This window comes from Puma concolor, chromosome E1 (assembly GCF_028749965.1).
Source record: "Puma concolor isolate L17-30 chromosome E1, mPumCon1.1.hap2, whole genome shotgun sequence".
Taxonomy (NCBI): domain Eukaryota; kingdom Metazoa; phylum Chordata; class Mammalia; order Carnivora; family Felidae; genus Puma; species Puma concolor.
The window spans coordinates 23,869,522-23,893,103 of record NC_141680.1 but is presented as its reverse complement, the minus strand read 5'-3'; the positions used below and the strand labels follow the sequence as shown (position 1 = coordinate 23,893,103).

The 23,582-nt window shown below is 45.1% G+C and overlaps 3 protein-coding genes, 1 long non-coding RNA gene and 1 pseudogene across 4 annotated transcripts; 4 read left to right on the top strand and 1 right to left on the bottom strand.

Moving 5' to 3' along the window:
• The first annotated feature begins 469 nt into the window (after positions 1-469).
• Positions 470-4,773, top strand: LOC112853696 (C-C motif chemokine 23-like). Its single transcript, XM_025917269.2, has 4 exons — positions 470-627; positions 3,450-3,497; positions 3,982-4,093; positions 4,494-4,773. Exons 1-4 carry the CDS (start codon positions 552-554, stop codon positions 4,579-4,581), a joined length of 324 nt encoding a protein of 107 aa, XP_025773054.1. The 5' UTR covers positions 470-551; the 3' UTR covers positions 4,582-4,773.
• Positions 4,774-10,284: 5,511 nt separating this feature from the next.
• On the top strand, positions 10,285-12,828 carry LOC112855378 (calmodulin-alpha pseudogene; annotated as a pseudogene).
• Positions 12,829-13,177: 349 nt separating this feature from the next.
• On the bottom strand, positions 13,178-16,785 carry LOC147574202 (uncharacterized). The gene is made up of 2 exons (XR_015244004.1): positions 16,506-16,785; positions 13,178-15,063 (listed from the first exon to the last, which is right to left on the bottom strand). It is a non-coding gene; the product is annotated as an uncharacterized LOC147574202 (long non-coding RNA).
• CCL14 (C-C motif chemokine ligand 14) lies at positions 14,833-17,524 on the top strand. Its single transcript, XM_025917395.2, has 3 exons — positions 14,833-15,026; positions 16,785-16,899; positions 17,334-17,524. Exons 1-3 carry the CDS (start codon positions 14,945-14,947, stop codon positions 17,419-17,421), a joined length of 285 nt encoding a protein of 94 aa, XP_025773180.1. The 5' UTR covers positions 14,833-14,944; the 3' UTR covers positions 17,422-17,524.
• A 2,148-nt stretch (positions 17,525-19,672) lies between these two features.
• On the top strand, positions 19,673-23,196 carry CCL16 (C-C motif chemokine ligand 16). The gene is made up of 3 exons (XM_086686671.1): positions 19,673-19,831; positions 22,117-22,237; positions 22,891-23,196. Exons 1-3 carry the CDS (start codon positions 19,762-19,764, stop codon positions 23,021-23,023), a joined length of 324 nt encoding a protein of 107 aa, XP_086542797.1. The 5' UTR covers positions 19,673-19,761; the 3' UTR covers positions 23,024-23,196.
• The last annotated feature ends 386 nt before the right edge of the window (positions 23,197-23,582 follow it).

The following is a 23,582-nucleotide window of genomic DNA, read 5'->3' as shown; positions in this document are numbered from 1 at the left end:
CTGTGAGAGACAAGGGTAGCCTGGACCAGGTGGAGAGAGAGGAGGTGCTGAGGAATAATGAGATTCTGGATATGTTTTTGAAAGTAGAATCAACTGTGTTTATGAATGGCTTGGATATGGGGCATGAAACAAAGAGAAGGGTCAAGGATCAGGAGTCTGCATAAGGAATCTCATGACCAGTTTTACCAACTATTTGTGCACTTGAAGGTACTTAACTCCTGAGGAAAACACTGCAACATCAAGGATGAAATGAATTTCCTGGAGGAAGAGTCCTTCATGAAATAGTCACTCTCTGTGCCTGTATCCACTGGGCAGTTGGGAAAGCATGAAGGCACCTTTGCCCTCTACTTCCTATTGCATTCTCAGCCTTGTTCCGTTTTTCAGAAATAGCATGTTGCCTATTGTATAACCAAAGAATAGAATTCTGACCCTCTGCCCTATGACTTCCTGATCCTCCTCTCTTATAAATACAAGAGCAGAACTGGGATCCCAGGGAATCAGAGAGCACAGTGCCAGGAGTCCCCAGAGCAGCTTCACCTTCCACTGGGAAAATGAAGGTCTTCGCAGCAGCCCTCCCCTTCCTCATTGTTGCTACTGCCTTTGGAGCCCAGGTCCAGGCCCTTCATGGTGAGTTCAGTGAGCCTTCTCACTGGTGATAGGCTCCATAGTAACTTGCAATCTGGAGAGGAGACACAAAAGGACACCTTTGTCCTCCTGTGACTGCTCCCTGTCCCAGACGCAGATGTGAATTTGCCACTTGTTTAAAAGCAGCAGCAGCAGTAGGGTGTGAACCTCCCTCTGCGGCCTTTGGTCTCTGGGAAAAACTGTACAAATGACTGGTCCCCCTAAGGGAAATAATCCTCTCCCTTTTCATGACCAGAATTATTTGATACCTTCTCTTAGCTGAACTAGGGTGGTTAAGTGCTAAATCAAAAGAAGTGTAGTAAAATTGTAAATTTGTAGAAAGAAGCATAGAATTCTACAATGTTAGAAGGATTACATACCATCTAGTGTAAAACTATCATTTTGAAGAGGAAATGGGACAAGCCAGGAAAGTGACTCACCCAAGTCACCTAACCATTCTATGTATTTAACAAATAACTATCTAATGCTTCCTATATGCAAGCAGGCACTGTTCTAAGTGTCTTATGGACTTAATACATTAGATCCCCCTAACAACCCTGTGGGGTAGACTATCGACAACTTGTATAGTTTTGCATATATTATTATCATCATTCTGATTTTACAGTTGAGAAAACTGAGGCATAAGAAATTTAGACAACTTGCTCAAGATTACACAACTATTAAGTGGTAGAATGAGGGTCTGAGCTAGTTAGGAGGCTGCTATGGAAAGACAAGGCCACTGAAGATTTTATTTTGCAAGCACCACACACCTCATAGCAAACATATCAAGTATACCTCCTTAAATAGAATTCATGCATGCCTCAGTGCATGCCTCCTTGAATAGAATTCATATGTAACTATATAAGAAATAAGCTAAAAGTGTGGTTGGGTTTGACTAGTTAGCAAAATGCAGGTCCACAATCCCTAATCAAAAACTTTGGCGCTGGATGTGTTTCGGAATGCAGAACTATTCCATTTTTAAAAAGGTAATATAGGGGCACCTGGGTGGCTCAGTTGGTTGACTATCCAATTGTTGGTTTTGGCTCAGGTCATGATCTCACGGTTCATGAGATTGAGCCCCCAGTCGGGCTCTGCACTGACAGCATGAAACTTGCTTGGGATTGTCTGTCTGTCTGTCTCTCTCTTTCTCGGTCTTTCTCTCCCTCTCTCTTTCTCTCCCTCTCTCTCTCTCTCTCTCTCTCTCTCTGCACCTACCTGCTCACATGCTCTCTACTCAAAATAAATAAACTTTTAAAATAAAAATAAGTTAAGTAGTAATAGAATATGATGTAGCAATCCCACTCTGAAATTATACCCAAAAGAACTGGAAGCAGGTACATGAAGAGATATGTGTAAACCCATGCTAATAACAGCATTATTCATTACAGTCAAAAGGTAAGAGCAGCCCAAATGTCCGTCAACAAATGAAGAGATTTTTTTTTTCAACGTTTATTTATTTTTGGGACGGAGAGAGACAGAGCATGAACGGGGGAGGGGCAGAGAGAGAGGGAGACACAGAATCGGAAACAGGCTCCAGGCTCTGAGCCATCAGCCCAGAGCCTGACGCGGGGCTCGAACCCACGGACCGCGAGATCGTGACCTGGCTGAAGTCGGACGCTTAACCGACTGCGCCACCCAGGCGCCCCTGAAGAGATTTTTTTAATGGGGTATATACATACAACGAAACATTATTCAGCCTTATAAAGGCTAAAAAATGGATGAACATTGAAGACATTATGTTAAGTGAGATATACCAGTCACAAAAGGACAAATACTGTATGACTCCACTCATACGAGGTACTCAAAGTAGTCAAATTCAGGAACAGAAAGAATGGTAGTGGCCTGGGGCTCAAGGGGAGGAAAAATGGGAGTTATTGCTTCATAGTAAGGAGTTTCAGTTTTGCAAGATGAAAACCATTCTGTGGATGGATTGCGGTCATGGTTGCACAATATGTGAATATGCTTAATGCCACTGAACTGTGCACTTTTAAAAATGCTTAAAATTATAAATGTTTATTATGTATATTTCACATTTGCAATGCAATAAGTATCATTTTTTAAAAGGCAACATATACCTGGACATTACTTAACATCCCTGGCAGAGCTGGGGAAGTGTACTTCAAACATAGTAGTACTTTTGCAGCAAACACATACACATATTTATGCTAATGGAATAAATAAAGATTATAAATAGCTTCTCTTCACCCTGGGTGGCACTGTGCCACCAAATCAGTTAATAAAAAATGTTTCTGTTTCCTGAGCCCTGTGGATTCCGGAAATGTACAGAAAGTATTGTGGGCTGTATCACATTATGTAGCTAATTCAACTGATTTATTCATTTGGGATTTACGGTTTGCTTTTTGAAATTTTTTTTAACGTTTATTTATTTTTGAGACAGAGAGAGACAGAGCATGACCGGGGGAGGGTCAGAGAGAGGGAGACACAGAATGTGAAACAGGCTCCAGGCTCTGAGCTGTCAGCACAGAGCCCAACGCGGGGCTCGAACTCACAGACCGCGAGATCATGACCTGAGCCGAAGTCGGCCGCTTAACCGACTGAGCCACCCAGGCGCCCCTCGGTTTGCTTTTTGTATTTCAAAGTCAACAGGATGATTTCACATCCCAAACAATTTCAAGAGTTTCCTGAAACATCTCAGGGCCCTAAGAGAGACAATGGGCCCTGAGGCAGACCTAGAACCCAGACAGTGTCCAGTGGTCCAGCATCATCACCTCCCTACCAGGGGATGGGGCTGAGGAATGAGACTGGTGGAGATACTGAGGCAATGCTGCCTCTGTGACTTCTCTTCCCTTGTTTCTCCCAAATAGAACCCGCGGTGGCAATACGTCCGCATGAAACCTCGATACATCTGCAAGGTAAAAGTATATGTTATATTATAGCTTATGTTTAAAAGCAGCAGCTGCACAGGTCTGCCCGGTGGCTTCAAAACACCTCATTTATGAGGTGGGGGTTGGGGGAAAGGGGGGAAAGATCCTAAAGGTGGCGAACATCCCAAGGAAGATCGGGATAGAATTTTAGGGGTGACCTCTATTCCGCCCAGCTGTCTCCTGAGTTGGATCCCCTGGGACAGCAGGTGCTCTCTAATGCCTCCTGCAGGCATCAGAAGTTTCCTCTTCTTTCAGAAATGATCATGGCCCTGCTGTGGCCCTGCCTGGGTGCCCCCAGACACATAGCTCAGCCCCGAGGAGAGGGAAGCAAGTGCTGGCCGAGGAAGAGAAGGTTCCCTTTGAAGTCCTGTGCCTTCTCACCCTCCCCAGGACTTTGGAGGAAAGGGGAAAAGGATCTAGTCTTCCTCAAAAAGAGACCCAGTCCCTAAATGACCCTTTCCCCTTGCTGCAGGCTTTCACCGTCCCTCTGACTGCTGCACCCAGTACACTCCACGGAAAATCCGATGTGGATTCATGGAAGATTACTATGAAACAAGCAGCGGGTGCTCCCAGCCAGGTGTCATGTAAGCACCAAGCTCACCAGCCATGTCTTGGGAGGGGAGGGCCTGATGGACAGGTATCTAGAAAAGTCCCACCCACCCTATGGATCCTGCCAGGTCATGATAGGCACGTGTCCTAATTAGGATCCTGCAGGGCATCAGGTATGAGATGTTCCTGAAGAGGGAGGCTGGAGACAGAAGGAGAGAACAGAAGAAAGGCTGCCCAAGGAGACTCCCATGAGTCACTAAGGCACCTCAGCAGATTCAGGGTCTCAGAGAGGAAGTGCCCTGAGCCCCTGCAGCAGAGAAAGAAAAGGACAGGCTGGGCTGAGTGAGGGATCCCAGGGCCAGGGAGGATGGGGCTCCCCATCCCTATTTGCTGAACCCCCCTTAGTTTGTAATTTTTCTCCACCTTGCTCCCCAGCTTCCTCACCAAGAAGGGGCAGCGTGTCTGTGCCAACCCCTTTGATTTGGGAGTTCAGAATTGCGTGAGGTCCCTGAAGTCGAACTAATGATACAGACCTGAGAAAAAGGAAGCTTGCCTGAGGAGAAGGGATACGAGGTGCCAGCCACCCCTATTTCCACTTCTCCTGTCCCAACTACCTCCTGGGATTTTCTTGGCCTATTTTTTTAAAAAGCAACCATTACTGTTCTTTCTGCTCTGGTTATAAAAAGCAATGCATTAATAAAGAGTATCCAATGTAGCTTTCCTTGAACTTTAAGAGGAAAAACAAACTATAGGAATTGCTGAAAACTGGATTCTGCGTTCTTTTTTGAAATGAAACATAAGAGAATTTTTTAAAAGCTAAAAACATTCAAACTCATTCAAACATAGATTGAATATGTGTCCAAAATGTACTTAACCTATTTAATGAGGGAACCATAAAATGGAGCCAAAGGTCATCTGTGGAACAGAGACTTATATCATTAACTGGGGATGGCATTCTAAAATGTTAAGTCAGGGAAAAACAGGGTAATATCCTGTAAGACAATACAACTGTGATTTGGGGGATTATCTTATCTACTAGACAAAAATCATTTACATCTGTGCTAGATAAATATTTGCATGTTAATGTAATTTCACAAAGTCTGGGGCCCCGTCAATAGTAAGTAGAACATCACTCAAGAGGACATTCACCCTGCAGATTTAGGAACCCTGGGGTGGGCCTTTTAGACAATGTTCCAAATGACATTGGAGGAGCTGTCTGCAGTCATCCTTTTCCTGCCTTATTTCTACATTTTGGATGTTTTCTCTCAGTAGATATAACTTCCTAAAAGATTTCCTCTTTAAAGGTAAAGGACATTAAGACAAACATTCAAAGTTGGAGTGAATATCAATTTTACATTCATATCCATTAAAGCATATATGTTTATATTTGTAATTAGTAAATCTAGGTCAACTGTCTCAAAATTCAGAAGAAAACACTGAATTCTAAACAACAACAAAACAGTTTTTGATTCCAAAAAAGTTTAAAACCTATGCTTACTTTTTGGGTGATTTGCCATAAAAAGCTATAGGGAAAAAAAACTAATCGATAACCAAATATCCTTTGTAATAATAAACACTATTAGAAGAAGAAACCTGAGACAATGATTTTTTTAAGTTTATTTATTTTTCTGAGAGAGAGAGAGAGCAAGCATGTGAAGGGCAGAGAGAGAGGAAGACAGAGAATTCCAAGCAGCCTCCACACTGTTGCTGCAGAGCCCGATGCGGGACTCGTACTGATAAACTATGAGATCATGACCTGAGCTGAAACCAAGAGTCAGATGCTTAACTGACTGAGCCACCCAGGTGCCCCTGAGATAATGATTAAAGCTGGGAGTTATTATCACTCTAAAGCAATCAAATACACATTCACACTATGTCTTTCCTTATCCTCCCTGCTAAAATAGCTCATTTTAAAGGTTTGACTTCAGTGTAGAAAAGTTTCTTTTACTCCATCATTTGGGAGTAGGGGTGGACAGAAGACGACTGGAGAATAAGAGGTAGGGCACAGATGTACCCAATTTAACCAAGCATTCCAGGTGATTCTTATGCAGGTGGTCCTAGGAAGGACCTCACTTCAAGGTACCATTTTAGGAGCTGCAGGAAGAAAGGCAGGCAGGTTAGTTGGTGGACCTGTGCCTTGGTAAATTTCACACCTTCAGGGATGCCTTTCTCTTTTCTCAACCTAAGTGGAAATCCCTAGTTCCCTGGTTGTTAATGCAGATTCCGATGATGGGGGGCCTTGGCTCGGGTGGGTGAGGAGGAAGTGGGACTGGTCAGGCTTTCACTGAGGTTGTCAGAGAGCTTTGTTTCTAGGGGGTGGGGCAGTGGGACTTCTTTCTTGTCTTTGACCAGAGGTTGTCCTGGGTACTGCCCAGTTCTCTCTTGGGCCCATCGTCCTCTCTGGAAGACTCCCAAAGCAGATATCCTTCTTTACTTAGAGAACTGTACTTGTAGCTTTATCCTGGGGCAAATCCCACACCCATCTGTCCTGAAACGGGGACTGGCAAAGTCGTAGTTTCTTTTCCCAACATCCACTGACTCTGCCCTTTGTGTTACCTAGGGTGCCACTGAGAAGATGTTCTGTCAATGATCTCCTTCACCTGTATGATGAAACAAGTTTTTCAGCCTCCTTATTTTGCCATCAAGCTGACACATGTCCTTTATATAGAACAGAAATGTCTCATCTTATGGTCAGCTGATGTTACCTTTTCTGATTTCCTTTGCTACTACAAACTTACTTTCATTTTCATATTTCTTCTGCCATTTCCATGGGACTTGGGGTGGTGGAAGAGTCAAACACAGATGCTCAGGGTTCCAGCTTATATTTTGACTCATTTATGATCTCTCCTGTTGCTCTCTTCACTTCACTGTATTCTGTTTGGATTCAGCACCTTTGAGTTAACACCAGCCCACTGAGCCCTAGAATCAATGACTGAATGATCACAACAGCAACTTTTTGGCTTCAGTGAATCCTCACTGAAAAATCTCAAAAAGTTGTTGGGTTGAAACTGTGCTACACCCAGGAGGAGTGTGTGTGATGTCATCGGGTTCTCTAGCTGGCCAAGTCGTTAGCTCAGTAGAACGAAATGGAGAGCATAGACCCACAGAGCAGTACAGATGGCAGAGGACCAAGTGTCTCCTAGTCAAGGCTTTGAGTCATGACAATGGCAGCTGAACAGAAATGAGGGATAGACACTGAGATGTTCCTTTCTAACCAAGCATCTGGTCATTCTGGTCTTTGGGGTCTCGGAGGGGACGATGGCATGCTATGTCTAGGCCAATTACATAAAACTCGCATACTCTATTTTCACAAGTCCTCAAAAACAGCATGTTCCTTTTTTGCTTCCTTGCTTTCTTGTGGCACCTCTGCCCCTCCTCTCAACTCTTCCCAGCTAAACTCAGTGCAGCCTGCAAGGTTCAGTGTAGATGTCACCATAAAACCCTCCCTCACTATCCCAACCAGAGCACCCATCTCCTTTTCTCTGGATTCCTGAAACAGATGTTTATTGTCACTCAAACAATGACTGAGTGGCTACTTCATGTTCGACGTTGTGGTAGTCATCAGGAAAACCACGAGAACAAAACAAGCTAGATTCCTGCCCTTCAAAAATATTTCAGTATATAGAGAAGATTGAAAATAAGAATAAACAATGACATCTGTGTGCAAGAATCATATATATAATTCATCATCACTAAATCTCCGAGCTTTATGCAACACTGGATTAAAATGATGAGGCTGTTGATATTGGGAGCAATGAGCCTGGGGCTCAGACCTCCTCAGGCCCCATACAGGCAGCCCAAAGGCTGACGCTTTGAACAATGCAGGTCTTGAGACACTGACCTCCATGCAGTCAAACACCCAAGTATAACTTCTGACTCTACAAAACTTTCCTACCAATAGCCTACTGCTGACCCGAAGCCTGACTGAGAACATAAACTGTTGATTCACACATATTTTGTTTGTTATATGTATCATATACTGTATTCTTATAATAAAGTAAGCTAGAGAAAATGTTGTTTAAAAACATCATAAGAAATAATAAATAGGTACAGTACCGAACCGTATTTAATGTATAATATGTACAGTACCGAAAAAAACCCACATGTAAGTAGATCTGCACAGTTCAAATTCACGTTGTTCAAGGGTCAACTGTATAAGCACACCAGTTACAAAGCTATACTACACATCAGGCCTTCTGAAACTTTAGCATGCAAAATAATAATCTGGAGGGCTTGTTAAAACAGTTTCCTCATCCTATTCCCAGAAATTCTAACTCAGGAGGATGGAATGCCCCACCCCCAAATCAGTGTTTCTAACAAGTTCCCAGGTAATCCTGATGCTACAGGGAGGAATGGGAATTTGAAGAAGAATTCTCACTTCTGACTTTGTCACTTGAGCACTGTTTGCAACTTTTATAAAAAGTACATGTTTTGTTAGTAATCAAAAAATAATTTCAAAGAGTTGAAAAAATAAATCTTTATGGTCTTCTCAAGACCTAACAACAGGGACACCTGGGTGGCTCAGTCGGTTAAGCGTCCAACTGCTGATTTCCACTCAGGTCATGATCTCACGGTTTCATGAGATCGAGCCCCACATCAGGCTTTGTGCTGACATCTTGGAGCCTGCTTGGAATTCTCTCTCCCTATCTGCCTCTCTCTCTCAAAATAAATAAATAAGCTTAAAAAAAAAAAAAGAACAAACAACAAAATGGGCCAGTTCTTGTGTCGATATTTGATTTTTTTTTTATGATGAAACTCATCAGAGCTGTCTAATTATAAAACAAGTAGGGGCACCTGGGTGGCTCAGTCAGTTAAGCATCCAACTTCAGCTCTGGTCATGATCTTGCGGTCTGTGAGTTCGAGCCCCACATCAGGCTCTGTGCTAGGAACTTGGAGCCTGCTTCATGTTCTGTGTCTCCCTCTTGCTCTGCCCCCCCCCCCACCTGCCACTGGTGCTCTGTCTCTCTAAAATATAAATAAATGTTAAATTTTTTTAATTTTTTTTTAACATTTATTTATTACTGAGAGACAGAGAGAGACAGAGCATGATCATGGGAGGGGCAGAGAGAGAAGGAGACACAGAATCTGAAGCAGGCTCCAGGCTCTGAGCTGTCAGCACAGAGCCTGATGCAGGGCTGGAACTCACAAGCCGCGAGATCATAACCTGAGCTGAAGTCAGACACTTAACCGCCTGAACCACCCAGGCACCTCTAAAAAAATTTTTTAATGAAATATACAACTGGGGAAAGTTTAAACATGGCTAAAAAAAAAAGTCTGACAGCCAATGTTGAATTTTTTAAAGTAAAAACCTTAGGAGTTGTGCATAGCAGCTAGAAAAAATGTGCTTAAAAGTTGAAAAAACTTAATAAAGCTGCATAGAAATCATCAAGGCATAAAATAGCAAATGGAAACATCTATATTTTTACTATTTTACTTTTAGAACCACAGTGTAAATTTTAGAAGTAATATATAGCTCATTCCCTTTTCTCTCTCTCTTTTTTTTTCTTCATGTATTCATTCTCTTAGTGTGAACTAGGGGGTTCACCTGAGGACTCAGCTAGGGCAGGGGCAGAGGGCATGACCCACATGCTTGAGGCCAATATGACCAGGACAAAAGACACAGCCAGTATGGCCAGAAGATTTGTTACATACAGGCGACATTTCAAGGTAAACATAGGTTAATGGGAGCCAGATTTCTCACTACTAAAGTAGGGAGAGAAACTTAAAAAGGGAAGATTAAAATAAACCCTGTGTGTTGACTTGGAATTGAATGTTTTGGTATAAATTTTTGGCTTTTCATTTACCTAGACCAATGACGTAGAAATTGCTACAAATGTGTGAAATTGATATAATAGAAATAGATACAAGTTTATACACACATTTACACATATATACTTCAATATATTTCCTAGTTTGTCCACTAAGAGCTCAGACCTAAAAGTAATGCCCTTCCCATAGCAATGAGCACCGTAAGCACCCAGATCCTGGGTTTTCAAAACCATCCTTCACTAATGGGATCCAGGGCTCATTGGAGAAATGGCAGGTTCCCAGAGCTAGGGCAAAGTATAAGATGAGCTGGATCATCTTCTTGTGCCAAAAAGTAATAAAATTAAAAAAAAAAAAGGATAAATAAGAAATCCTAAAATCTCCTAGAGAGAGGGGCAGTGGTGCTGGCAGCCTCACAGGCACAGCCAGTTTACTCAGTATTGAGTGCACACCACACCTTAGCAGCAGCAGTGGGGCGTCCCCTGCTGTCAGAGCCCCTGCACTGGGGCAGCCACCCTGGCTCCCTCTGCTCTTCCACCCTCTGCTCTCACCATGGTTGATCAGCTGATCAAAGAACAGATTGCTGAGTTCAAGGAAGCTTTCTCCCTATTTGACAAAGACGGTGATGGCATCATCACAACAAAGGAAATTAGAACCACCATGAGGTCATTGGGTCAGAGCGCAACAGAACCCAAATTGCAGGATATGATCAATGAGATGGATGCTGATGGTAACAGCACCCTTGACTTCCCAGGATTTTTTTACTCTGATGGTTAGAAATGAAAGATACATACAGTAAAGAAGAAATTCATGAGGTATTCTGAGTCTTTGACAAGGATGCCAATAGTTACAGCAGTGTGGCAGAACTATGTCATGTCATGACAAACTTAAGAGAAACACTAACAGATGAAGAATTCAGTGAAATGATCAGAGAGCCATATACTGATGGAGATGGACAAACAACTATGAAGATTTTGTACGGGGCACCTGGGCGGCTCAGTTGGTTGAGCATCTGACTTTGTTTTTGGCTCAGGTCATGATCCCAGAGTCTTGGGATTGAGCCCCGAGTTGGGCTCCATGCTAAGTATGGAGCCTGCTTAAGATTCTCTCCCTCTGCCTCTCTCCCCCACTTGCACCCTCTCTATAAAATAAAAAAATAAAAAGGGTGCCTGGGTGGCTCAGTCGGTTAAGCATCCAACTTCGCCTCAGGTCACAATCTCACAGTTCGTGGGTTCAAGCTCTGCATTGGACTCTGCTTTCAGCACAGAACCCAGTATCTGATCCTCTGTTCCCCTCTCTGCCCCTCCCCTACTTGCACTCTCTCTCAAGAATAAACATTAAAAATATATAAATAAATAAATAATTTATACAGATGAGGACTGCAAATGAAGACCTACTTTCAACTTCTTTTCCCCCTCTAGAAGAAAATAAATCTTTTACTTACCTCTTGCCAAAAAAAAAAAAAAAATTAATTTATTTGTTCTGTTTCCATACAGCAAAACTGAATATCAAAGGTACCTTCTGTCCACACACACAAAATCTGCATGTATTGGTTGGTGGTCCTGTCCTTTGAAGATCAATCTACCCATCAGTTTTACAATATAAATACTTGTACTACCTTAACAATATGAAAGTACTTGGAGGAGCCCTTGCAGTTCCATTTGTTAATGATTAATACATTGGGTTGGCCAGTTTTTCATACATGCTGCTTGACAACTGAGCAGAGTCAGGCATTTGTGTTAAAAATGAAAAATGAGGGTGTCTGGGTGGTTCAGTCGATTAGGCATCCAACTCTGGATCTCAGCTCAGGTCCTGATCTTAGGGCCATGAGTTCAAGCCCTGAATTGGGCTCCATGCTGAACAGGAAGCCTAAGTTAAGGGAAAGGAGAGAGTGGGAGGGAAGAAGGAAGGAAGGAAGGAAGGAAGGAAGGAAGGAAGGAAGGAAGGAAGGAAGGAAGGAAGGAAAGAAGGAAGGAAGAAAGGAAGGAAAGAAGGAAGGAAGGAAGGAAGGAAGGAAGGAAGGAAGGAAGGAAGGAAGGAAAATTTATAAATCTATTCAAATAAGTTCTAGTTCAATATGTTAGTATAAATTGTCATAGCTGGTTCACTGAAAACAAACATTTAAAATTGGTTCACTTCAGGATGCTGTGCAGAAATATGGGTGAAGGATAAACTGTCTAGACATAGCCCCACTTAGTAGGATGGCCCTCTTGTACTTCCATGGGCCCTGACCCATGGTGATGATGAAACACATCCTGGTGACATGCTGCATGTGTTGCTTTAGTATTGACCACATTGTGCTAGAGCAAAATGGGTGTCAGGCTGTCACCATTCACACAAATTTTTAAAAGAAACCTTTACCAGGGAAGCACCTTTGGACTCTGTTTTTGAAATCTTTTGAACCATGATTTGGAGCCAGCAAAGTGGGCTGTGGCTATAGACTTCAGCACAATCATCATCACTGCTGTTCAAGAAATTACAATTTACGTCCATTCCAAATTATAAATGCTAGTCTTTTTTTTTCCAGTAAAAAGACTATTAACCTAAAAAAAATCTAGAGAGAGGAAAAATCAGGTCACCACAAATAAAGTTCCACTCCAGAAAAAATTCTCATACTCTCAGTGTAGAATTCTATACCCAGCAAAAAATATCAATCAAGTATGAGGGATGAATAATGACTTCTTCAGACAAGCAAGAACTCAGAGAATTTATGTTCCACACACCTTTCTGGATTATTTGATTTTTTAAATCAATGTATATGTCTTGCTTTGGGAACTATTTTCAATATTTTTTAAACAGGTACTGCATACTTACCAGTGGGCAACAGAACATTTAGGACCTCTATGTTGCTACCAAGTTACATTCATCCCACTGCATTTCAGTTTTCATTTACTTTTTTGAGTACCTCTTTAAGCTATGACTCCTCTGAGGTCAGGGTCATCTTCATTCCCACACTGCAAGTATAGCCCAGTACCTAGAATTTGATATTGTGGCAAAGAAGTGATGCAGTCATGAAACCCATCCCACTGTCCTCCTGGACACACAGATGATATATTTTTTCCATACTCTTGTCATTAAATTGGAGCCAGGTGACTTCATTCTGGCCATGGAGTATAAGTGAAAGCAATTTATATCATTCCCACAACTGTTACATAAAAACCTCCCAATTCTTCTGCTTTCCACTATGGTAGCAAAATTAAAGACCTATTGTTGAAACTTGGGGAAATTACAGACAGAAGAAGCTTTAGTCCTTGAATACATGCATAAATAGAAACAGCTTTCTCCAACACACACACCCTCATTCCACTGCTCACACACATTGGACTGTGACATGAGCAAGAAATAAACCTTCATTTAATTAATCCCCTGAGATTTAGGGGTTATTTATTAGCAATTAGTATATACAGACTAATGTAGGTAGGAACTTAATAACTGCTTGAAAAATCAAGAGATTTCCTGTAAGGTTCCTAGCAACAACTTGGCAAGTGGGCTAAGTCGCCATGAAAACAAAGTAAACACTGTTTCCTTCCAACTCATAGTCTCCCCAGAAACAACTTATTTCCTTAGATTGTTTGATTTGAAGAGTTTAAATAGTTTTGTTATTGATGATAACAAATACAGAACATGTCTAATAAATGGCTCTCTTGGCACCTCAGCATGAGAATTCAGCCATTTCCTGTGAGATGCACATACTTAGACCAGCTCAAGTACTTTATTCATGGTTCTTCTAAAACATGTATTTACAAATTGTGTTAGGCTCTTTATGAATGGGCAAAGATAAATAACAGATGTTCCCTGCCCTGATGAGTCCAGGAAAGGAGAGGAGATGTAAACAGCCTTCTAAATGCAACAGTAAGCAAAATGGCCCCTAAGCTGAATATGGTAAAGGCCATTGGACTGAGTCTGCAGAGGTGGATCTATTCTGCACCCCGCTCATCCTATAAATATGAGCAAGTCCCTGGCCCTTTCTTGAGCCTGAATTCCTCCTCAGTAAATGGCCAGTTTAGACCAATCTAAGGATGGCAAATACATAGCACGTGAGCTGCATGTGTTAGTCACAGCACTTCTTCTGAGGTGTGTGGACACGGCCTTGGAATACTATGCAACGCAGAACTCCAGCCCACTGCTAATCAGTGAAGCCTACTGGCCATCCCTGAACACAGCATTTTCTAGGTACTCATCAAGCTTCTCTGTGACAAAAGTCAGAAGCCAGGAGAAGGTCCTAAAGGGATACACCCGAGATCAGAAAGAGCTAAGACTAGAGGCTTTGTAGAAAAGCCAGGTCACTTTCAGAGACAGCTCAGTTGGGGTCCCCAGGTTTCTCCACAGCATAGTGGTTAAGAACACAGACTTGGGAACCAGACTACCTGGGTCTGAACCCAGATTCCACTTATCAACTGTCAAAGCTTGGGCAAGTTACTTATGCTGTGCCTCAGTTTCCTCCATTGCTTATTTAAGATAAAATGGGCTTTTATTCATAAAACATTTGGGACAGTGGCTGCTGTGTGTAGCTGTTATGTAATGTTTGTTAAATAAATTATCTACTGAGCATCACAGTGTTTCCTCACCCCAGGGTACGGTGAGAGGGTAGCAATGAGTCTGGAAGCTGGAGGTTCTGGTTAAATGTTTAAGTGAGGAGTTCCTAGTCCAGATGAGTGAGACTGGACATGGGGAGCTCCTGACCTCATCCTGGTACCCTAAATCACCTCTGATCTCCAGACAAACAGATTCTGAACCTCCCCAAATGGTCACAGGCCACATCCCAGCCTTTAGATCTTGAACTAAGTGCGCAACAGTACCCCCAGGCCCTGTGCTGTAGCCTATACCAAAGGAAGGGCTTATATCAAAGGAGTTAAATGTATTGCCACTGGGAATAGAAGGCAATTTCCTCCCTGAAATCTTGGCTCTCCATGCTTCCCTCACTCCACCCTCAACAAATGTTCAGGATATGAAATTGCTGAGGCATCACTGCTTCCTACTTCCCTTTGTAATCTTGGTTCCCTTATTGTAAGAAATACTTTGCCTTGAAGGTCATTTCTCACCACCACCTCAGCCCAGGAGCTTCAGAAGCCCCTACCAGGCAAGTTCTCCTCCTGCAGCAGCTCCCTCAACCCAGGAGGATGAAAGTCTCCATGGCTGCCATCTCCCTCTTCCTCCTCCTCATCACTGGTGCCCTGGTGTCCACGGCTAAATCCTCTTCACGTGAGTGCAATACCTTGTCTTCCTTCCAGCCTTGCCCCTGTGAGGAAAGAAGCAGGAGTAAAGTTGCTGGAGAGACAAGGAGGAGGTCTGGGATCTTCTGAAATTGGTTTTGTCCTCACCCTCCCGGGACTAGTCCCCCCTCCTGCCAAGGCCATGGAGTGAACCTGCCTCTCCACTCCCTCAGTTCATCTCTCTTTGCCATTAAGTAAGTGTAGCCCACCTTATTTGGGGGACATTATCCCCAGGGATACAGAGGAGCCATTTGTCTGCTTGCCCTCTGAGATTGGGGCTGCCGGCTTCCAGGGTCAGCCCTACCCAAAGGTGTGGCCTTGCTTAGGTATGGGCTGAGGGTGACCACAACAGTGGGGGGTCTCACCTCGGTCACCTTTTTCCAGCTTATTTCTTAGGATGAGCTGCCTTTACACACAACCAAAACCATGCCTCACCCTTCATCTTTACCTCAGCTTCTTCTCAGAAACTGGGAGGAAACAGAGGGGGTTGTTGAAATAAAGCCAGTCTAAAGTTAGTGGTAATCTGGACAGTTCGACTTGCCTCTCTGAGAAGATTCCTCTCAGAGGAATAGGTTGAGACTGGTCTCAGGAACCAGTGGACCCCTTATTCCATTCTTTGGAGACATAGGATGCTACCTGGAATGGAACTGGATAAAAGACCCAGCTGTTCCCTTCCCACCCAAGCATCCAGCTGCCCCTCTGCAACCTCAGAGGCCACTGCCAACACACACAGGGTTCTGTCCAGGCTGAGCACATAACATGCACACCCCCAACACTCCACTCCATGACTGCAGTGCCTACTTGTTTCTCCAGGGCCCTCGTTCTGAAGTAACCTTCCTGCTACCTCCATAATTGAAGCTTGAAGGAACGGATTATTTCCAGTCACTCTCTTGCACCTGCTATAAGAGCCATGAAATTTTAGAAATCAGAAAGTAACTGAAAAGTTCACCTAATCCAGTGATGTCTAACATTTTTTAGACCAGGGAACCTTTCTTCCAGCAAAAGATTACTCAGACACAGCAAAAAAGGGCTGAATGGGATACTATCTCTAAAACTCTACTCCCAAATGCATCAGTACCTCTGAAATAGTCCCCAAAGCCCCAAGACCCCCAGAAACTCAGTGTAAAAACCACCAATCCAGTCCAACAGGCTCATTGACAGAGGAGGAAACAGAGAGGGGAACAAAGTTACCATGGGCATATGGCCAGCAAAGGCAAGAGAGGTTGGGACCTGGGTATCCTGACTCCCTTGGTGTCCTTGGGCCTTGGTGTTGGCTTCCTTCTTTGCAGGACAGGGGTTTAATTGGGACACAGGCAAAACCCCATTTTCCCAATCTCCCAGATTGGGAAGGGCTGGGTCTGCACGCCCAGCTGGCGTGTGTCCCTGTCTCTATGGGCATTTCTTCCGAATATCCCTCCTCTTTGGAACACCTGTGCGAGCCTGCCCCACAGGGATGGTGTGTACTCACTGAGAAGATTTGGGCTTTGCTAACCTTCAATCTGGAGTTGAAGGTCATCAGCCAGTCTTTCTAGGAGAGGTTGAAGAATAGGAAGGAGGGTGATTGTGGATGCAGGAGGAGGGAAAGAGGAGCCGGAGGACCAAGTCTCTGCACAACCCTCCCTCCAAATTCTGTGAGGCCACCTCCTCCTCCTTTCCCTCTTCCACCCTCTATAGTGCAGAATCAGCCAGCAGCTCTGGCCTTTAGCAGAGAACTCAGTGTCCACTTCCCTCCCTGCTCTCTCCTCAGGAGGACCTTACCACCCGGCCGAGTGCTGCTTCAACTACATTGCCCAGGCAATCGCGCGTCATCGGATCACGGGTTATTATGAGACCAGCAGCCAGTGCTCCAGGCCCGGAGTGGTGTAGGTGGCACCCACACACCATATACCAGGGGACAGGAAGCTTGCAAGCCCTGGGGGATAGGGAGGAACTGGAGTGGGGACTCCCCAGAGCACTTCTCAGGTGCAGTGACAGGCAGCGGAGGGGAAACCTGGGGGCTTTCTGGCCTGGCTGAGCCTCTGGGGAACCAGGAGGAAGCTGAGCCCATGCATGGGGAGGCATCAGGGGAGGGGAAGGGAAGGCAGGAGGGCACTTCCAGGGGCAGGAGAAGCATGGAGATGGGTCCAGGGTCCCCGAGGGGCTGGAGAGCATGTCTCGGAGAGGAGACTGGTCTTGAGCTGCCTGTGACAAAGAAAGGAGAAACAGCCTAGATGGGTGAGGAATCTGGGAGGCTGACCGGCTCACACTTCACTGCTTGATGCCTGAGTCTGTAACCCTTCTCCCTTTCGCTCCATAGCTTCATCACCAAAAAGGGCCATTCCATATGCGCCAACCCCAATGACGTCTGGGTCCAGGACTACATCAAGGACCTGGAGGAGAAATGAGCTGGCCATCTGAAGAAGAGGCCAAGGCCCCCCTCTCAGTCCCAATGCTCAGCCCGACACCTTCTGGGAGCTGTCCTGCCTTGAATTAAAGACCTAGAATTTATGCCCTCCCTGTCCTCATTCATTTCTACCAGATCTACTCTTTGGAGCCCAGCTGGGTGGCACTCTTGGCATCAGGCTTTGCTCTACAGAAATGTGGTCAGCCCTAGATGCAAAAAAAACAGGTCAGGCCTGTGATGGGGGTGGCGGGAAGCTAAGGCCACCTTTACATAATAATCATCATGATGATAACAGATACCATTGCCTTACCACTTTCTACCTTTCAAGCAGTCTGCTAAACAGTCTGAGTGTATTATCTTATTTATATAAGCTACACAAGTGTAATGCTAAGAATTATCACCTGATTTTGCAGGTAAATCTTCATAAAGTCTTCGTAGCAGCCAAATTTCAAAGTCCTTTGTTCTGTGCTGCTCCCAAGGCCCTTGTTCCCAGCTATCTGGGATAAGAATGATTTTATCCAACCCTTCCCCCTCCACTTGCATACATCAGGTTGTACTATATTGTTATGCCCATTTTTGTGTCCTCCACCAAGGCCTAACAGAAAGCCTGGCCCATACCAGGTACTCAGGAAATGGATGGACTGATGGCTGGATAGAAAGATACAGGAATCAAGAGGATGCTATGCTCCATGAATAATACCCAGCTGCCCCCAAAAGCTCTCAGACCCATCTTCGGGGTTCAAGGAGGAGATCCTCTTCCTCAGAGTAAGAGCATGGCCAGTGTAGGTACAGTGCCCACTCTTCCCAGGCCACCATCTTCCACACACCAGGGCCAAGAAGATACTTATATGCTAAAGGTACAACCAGGCTTCCTCAGACCTCCTCACCTCCAAAAACAATGGTCAATGGGGTATCCAAATACATACATACTACCGTCCTAAAAAGCCATAGTGTCACCACCACTGCCTTGAACCCACCAGGACGAAATGCATTATATAGTTTTTCCCTATTCATGAGCAGTCATGCAAAACAGCAAGCCCCATAAGGATCTTCATATGCCCCTGCTTCAGTCTACTTTCATTTACTGAAACGCACCCCACTATGCCTCTAAAGCGCCTGCCAAAATCCCCTATATCTTCCATGTCTTCTCTGAATTCTACCTTCAATCCCTGGAATGGGGTCCTGAGGCAGTCTGAAGAGAGAAGACGCGGAGGGGCAGGTCAGCCCTAGTCAAGGCCCCTGGCCGAGAAGCTCAGAAACACCGAAGAGATTATCACGTGCGTGGGGTTGGAGCGCCCTCTGCATGCCGTGATTGGCCGCGGTAGCCGGTTGGATAAACCCATATCGCAGGCAAGCAGGAGGGCTGGCCAACTAGATCTAAAGGTGGTTCAGAGTCCAAGGTCCAAAGAGATAAAAGAACATTAACGAATAAGCCAAAGACCTCAGCAATAAATGAGGACTCAAGGATCGCACATTGTTTTTTCTCAGTATTACTAACACAATCTGTGACGGGAAAAGGTGTGAGTTGAGCCATGTGTCCTTAGACTGGGGATGGGAGGCATCCTTTTCAGAGGTCTAAACCCTATCCTCGCTCCAGTCTGTGATCTCTCTAATCCTGCTTTATTTTCACCCTCCCAAAGACCGATCACCTGAGGGTACTGGGGTGGTTCCACCCCCTTTCCTCCCCCTTTCCCCAAAATAGAGATGGTGGCAGGTAATGTGGTGAAATCACACGGATCTGGTTTGCAGAACTGCCTCTCATCTCTGTGACCTGGGAGAATTTAACCTCTCTAAGCCTCAAGTGGCCTCATTTATAAAATGGAATAATAATTTCCGCTTCACTGTGGTGAGAATTAAGTCAAACAGCGCCTATATAAGGTGGCTGACACACAGCACACGTGAACCACATGTTCCCTTCCTCTACTCCTCTCCTGGTGAATTTAAATCTTATTAATTCAGGGCACCTGGGTGGCTCAGATTGGTTGAAGGTCTGACTTTTGTTCAGATCATGATCTCATGATTCATGGATTTGAGCCCCCCCCCCACCCCCATTGGCCTCATGGCTATCAGTGCAGAGCCTGTTTGGGATTCTCTGCCCCCTCCTCTCTCCACTCCTCCCCTGCTCTCTCTCTCTCTCTCTCTCTCTCAAAAATAGATAAACATTAAAAAAAAAAACTTATTAATTCAACTCTGCGCCAAGCCCCACCCTTCCTTTTGGCAAACAGAGGGAGGCACCTCTTCTCTCCTCCACCCACTCTGAAGTGGTCAGAGTACAGAGAGCAGCTGTGAAGTCAGAGTGGACAACCAGCCTCCCCTGAAGCTAAAGGGTCCCCCGGAGAGGATGAAGTTCTCTGTGGCTGCCCTCTTTCTCCTCATCCTCATCACCACTCCGGCTTTGTACGGCCAGTCAAGTGAGTCCACCTGTCCCTGCAGGGCTGGAATGAGAAAGGGCAGCTGGCAGTGAGGTGACATCAAGAGTCCTGTCAGGTCTCTGTCATCAGCCGTGGGCCCTCTCCCCTCCTGCAGGCACACTCCTCAAACTCTCTCCTTTGCAAGGAGAGCTGGGCTGGTATCTAGATCCCTTCTGGGATCATCAGGCAGTTCCAGGAAGCTGGGTCAAGGTCATGTCAGGAATCCCAAAGATGGAGAATAGTGAGCGATCATTTAGGAGGAGCCAAGGAAGTAATAGGAGATACGAGAATAAACGTGAACAACAAAAGGAGAGGAAGATAGCTGGATAAGAAAAGCTACAGGTGCTCTGAGAGAGCAGGACAAAAGGTACTGGGAAGGGGGCTGAAGTGATGTTTGGGGCCAATCCCAGGGGTGGGGAGTCTGAACCTAGATACTCTTCCTTGTAGTGTCTGGCACAGATTTCTGGGAATATCATGGCAGCCAAAGGAAGGCCCAATGGGATGCCCAGGTGTGCAGTGCAGGATTTCATGGCCTCTGTCCTCATTCCCCAGCCTGGGTTTAAATAAAGGCTATAGAAAAGAGAAAGGGGTTGAAAGGTTTTGGGAGCCACAGGATGCTTGGGACCTATGGAGAACAAGGTTTGTTTTTCCCACTCTCTATCCCTGCCTCAACCATCATGTGTGAGGACCTGGCAACAAGAAAGAGACCAAGCCACTCAGACTTTCCACATACCAACTTCCATGTGCCCCAGCCCCTTTTTTTCTCCCTAAGGCTACCTTTAGCAGGTGGTCTGGTCGGACTCTGGCATATAAACTCTCAGGGGAACAACAGTCATGCACACCACATATTCTGCCCACATGCTCTCAAGATGACCCCTGGACTTTGTCATCTTTGCTTTGAGAACCAGGGTCATGGACGTCACTATGTGCAGAGCTGCATCTGGTGGGTGGCAGGAGGTAACATTGCCCTTAGGGAAGGTCAAACAGACCGCTACGATGGGTTCAGTCTTCAAGAAGGTTTCAGAAAATGGCCCACCCAAAGCATGGATCAGCCAAATGGTACTCTTGAGATATTCCAATCTTGGCCACCAGCTGGAAGCAAAGGGTCAGGCGGCAAAGGGATCTGCACTCTGCAGTTTTGGGGCTGGGAGAGGTCTCTACCTGCCCTCTTGTTTGATGTCCCAACTGATGAGTAGTCAGGGGAGCTCAAGAGAAACACAGCACTAACAACCAACCAGGGCCAGCATTCTGACAGCATCAAAGAGAGGGGGGGAAGTGGCATTTCCAGGCAAGAAAAATGGTCAATTACTACCATCTACTCTTAATTGTAACAAGCACTGACTGAGCCTTACTATGTTCTGAATTAAGGGTTTTACCAGTATTTTCTCAACTAACCCTCACGATGATCCTAGGACATATAAGTATATTTTTACCCTAATTTAATGGATGAGACCTAGAGAGATTTTTTTAATTTGCCCATACTTCAAATCATTTGGTCAAGATACCGATTCCAGATGTCTGACCCGAAGCCTAAACAGAACACTTTTCTTCCCACCCTAACTTCTCTGGCTCACTGCTCATCTCACCCTCCTCACTGACCTCAGCCCCTCTAATGCTGCTAGGATAGAGTCCACAGCTCAGAAGGTGTGCTAGTCTCCCCTTCCCTCTCCAATTCTGTCTCCTCTTCTTTCTTCTCACATTGCATTGCTGCCATCTGTAGCGGCTCAGCATTCCCCAGACACTCGGCTTCCCCCACGCCTTCATGCCTTTCTCTTTTCCAGATCCCACAACCCTTTCATCTGCTTCAATCCCACTCATCTTTCAAGAAGCAAGCCATGCACCACATGCTGTGGGACTTCTTCCTCAGCCACCCAGGCTGGGGTAGGTACCCCTCATTCTGTTTTCCACAATTCATTTCACTTTCCCTTTTCACTCTGACTAGACAGTGAGACGCTCCAGAGTAATGACGGTGTCTTCCTCAGGGTTTTGCCCCCTTAGAGCTCACTATGTGTTGGCCAAATCAAGCCCTGTCTCACCAACAAACATGAATAACCAAGTCACTTGCATTTGCTGAAACTCAGTTCAGAAGCTGAAGGTTCTAGATGTATGTCCACCCCCCCCCTTCCTTTTTTCATGTTCTCTGTTACCCATAAAGCTATCATCAGTCCCTGCTAACAGATGGTTTGCCATCAGAAGCATAGAATGCAATGGGTGGGAGATGAAGGTAGGCAACCACGGGCTCCCTCTATGCCTACCTGGTTCAGCTTTCAATGTGATTCTCTCAGAAATTCCTGAGTCGGTGAACCATTCTCCCACCTGCTGCCTGAAGTATCATGAGAAAGTATTGCCAAAGAAATTGGTGGTGGGATACAGAAAGGCCCTCAACTGTTACCTGCCAGCAATCATGTAAGCATCCCCTGCAGACATTTCTGTGGAGGGGGAAGGGGAACTGGGGCCAGAATGAGATGCACAGAACCAAGAAGTCTCCATGCTAGAAGCAGGAGAGTCGTGCTTAAGGGCTTGGGCTTTGAATCTCGCAGGGAAGTCCTCGGTTGTTTATTTTTTTAATATTTACTTATTTTGGGGAGAGAGAGAAAGAGGGATAGAGTGGGAGAGGACAGAAAGAGAGGGAGACAGAGGATCTGAAGTGGGCTCTGCGCTGACAGTAGCGAGCCTGATGTGGGGCTTGAACTCATGAACCACACAAGGTCATGACCTGAGCCAAAGTTGGACGCTTAACCTACTGAACCACGCATGAGCCCCAGGCCTGAGTTTAATTCTTGATGTTGCCACTTATAGTTTTGTGGACTGATAAATGACAGCCATAATGGTACCCATGCCTAAGTATCTTGGTTGAGCAGGGAACAGGCTGAAACAGGGACAATGAAGCCAGGTCTAGAAGCCAGAGAGGGAGGCCTACTGAGGGAATTCAGATGGGGGAGGCCTAGGGATGCAGTAAAGAGTATGAGGTGAGCCCCCAGTGAGCTAAAAATGGGGGAGTGTGGACTGGACCCCCACCCTACTCCATGCTCGCTGACATTCTAACTCTGCCTCCACAGTTTTGTCACCAAAAAGAATCGAGAGGTCTGCGCCAACCCCAACAACAAATGGGTCCAAGAGTACATCAAGGATCCCAATCTACCTTTGCTGCCTCCCAGGAACTTGGCCCAGGTTAAAAGTATTAGAACATAGGAAGGCCAACCCCAGCTCTGAAGCTCTGAAGCCTCGGTGGGAGTCCAGGTTCCGGAAAGAAAAATGCAACCCTGTGAAAATGCAGGTGGCCATGTGGTCTGGATGACAATGGTATTGAGAGAAGCTGGCCCCTGATGCAAAAAGTAATTAAATTAAAAGTATTTCAAACACTTTCTCAATCTCCAGAGGAAATGCCAAAGTTAAGGGAGGTGGGGATAAATACATTCTCAATACACAGAAATATGTATTTCACATCTTTCTCTTGGCTCTGCCTTTGGGGCCTCCCCTCCCACCTGCACACCAGCCATCCTAAATAATTATGGCCAGCTTCCGACCTGCCACATCTCTGGCCCCTTACTCATGAAATGCCTGATAGAACTCCTGACTTTTCCTGTCCATGCTTATCCCTTTACTAGATTTCTTTTTCTTCTTCTTTTCTCTTAAAACATTTCTTTTTTAGCAACCAGAGTGGGAATATTCACATGCTAATAATTTTTGTCCCTGTTGCAGAGGTTTTGTTAGATTCCCAACACAAAAGAGAAGAATAGATCTCAGTATC

Coding starts and splice junctions, on each gene's coding strand:
- LOC112853696 (XM_025917269.2), top strand. CDS start 552: ATGAAGGTCTTCGCAGCAGCCCTCCCCTTCCTCATTGTTGCTACTGCC. Junction 628..3,449: donor CCAGGTCCAGGCCCTTCATG/GTGAGTTCAGTG, acceptor TCTCCCAAATAG/AACCCGCGGTGGCAATACGT. Junction 4,094..4,493: donor TGCTCCCAGCCAGGTGTCAT/GTAAGCACCAAG, acceptor CTTGCTCCCCAG/CTTCCTCACCAAGAAGGGGC.
- CCL14 (XM_025917395.2), top strand. CDS start 14,945: ATGAAAGTCTCCATGGCTGCCATCTCCCTCTTCCTCCTCCTCATCACT. Junction 15,027..16,784: donor CACGGCTAAATCCTCTTCAC/GTGAGTGCAATA, acceptor CTCTCTCCTCAG/GAGGACCTTACCACCCGGCC. Junction 16,900..17,333: donor TGCTCCAGGCCCGGAGTGGT/GTAGGTGGCACC, acceptor TTCGCTCCATAG/CTTCATCACCAAAAAGGGCC.
- CCL16 (XM_086686671.1), top strand. CDS start 19,762: ATGAAGTTCTCTGTGGCTGCCCTCTTTCTCCTCATCCTCATCACCACT. Junction 19,832..22,116: donor GGCTTTGTACGGCCAGTCAA/GTGAGTCCACCT, acceptor TGATTCTCTCAG/AAATTCCTGAGTCGGTGAAC. Junction 22,238..22,890: donor TGTTACCTGCCAGCAATCAT/GTAAGCATCCCC, acceptor CTGCCTCCACAG/TTTTGTCACCAAAAAGAATC.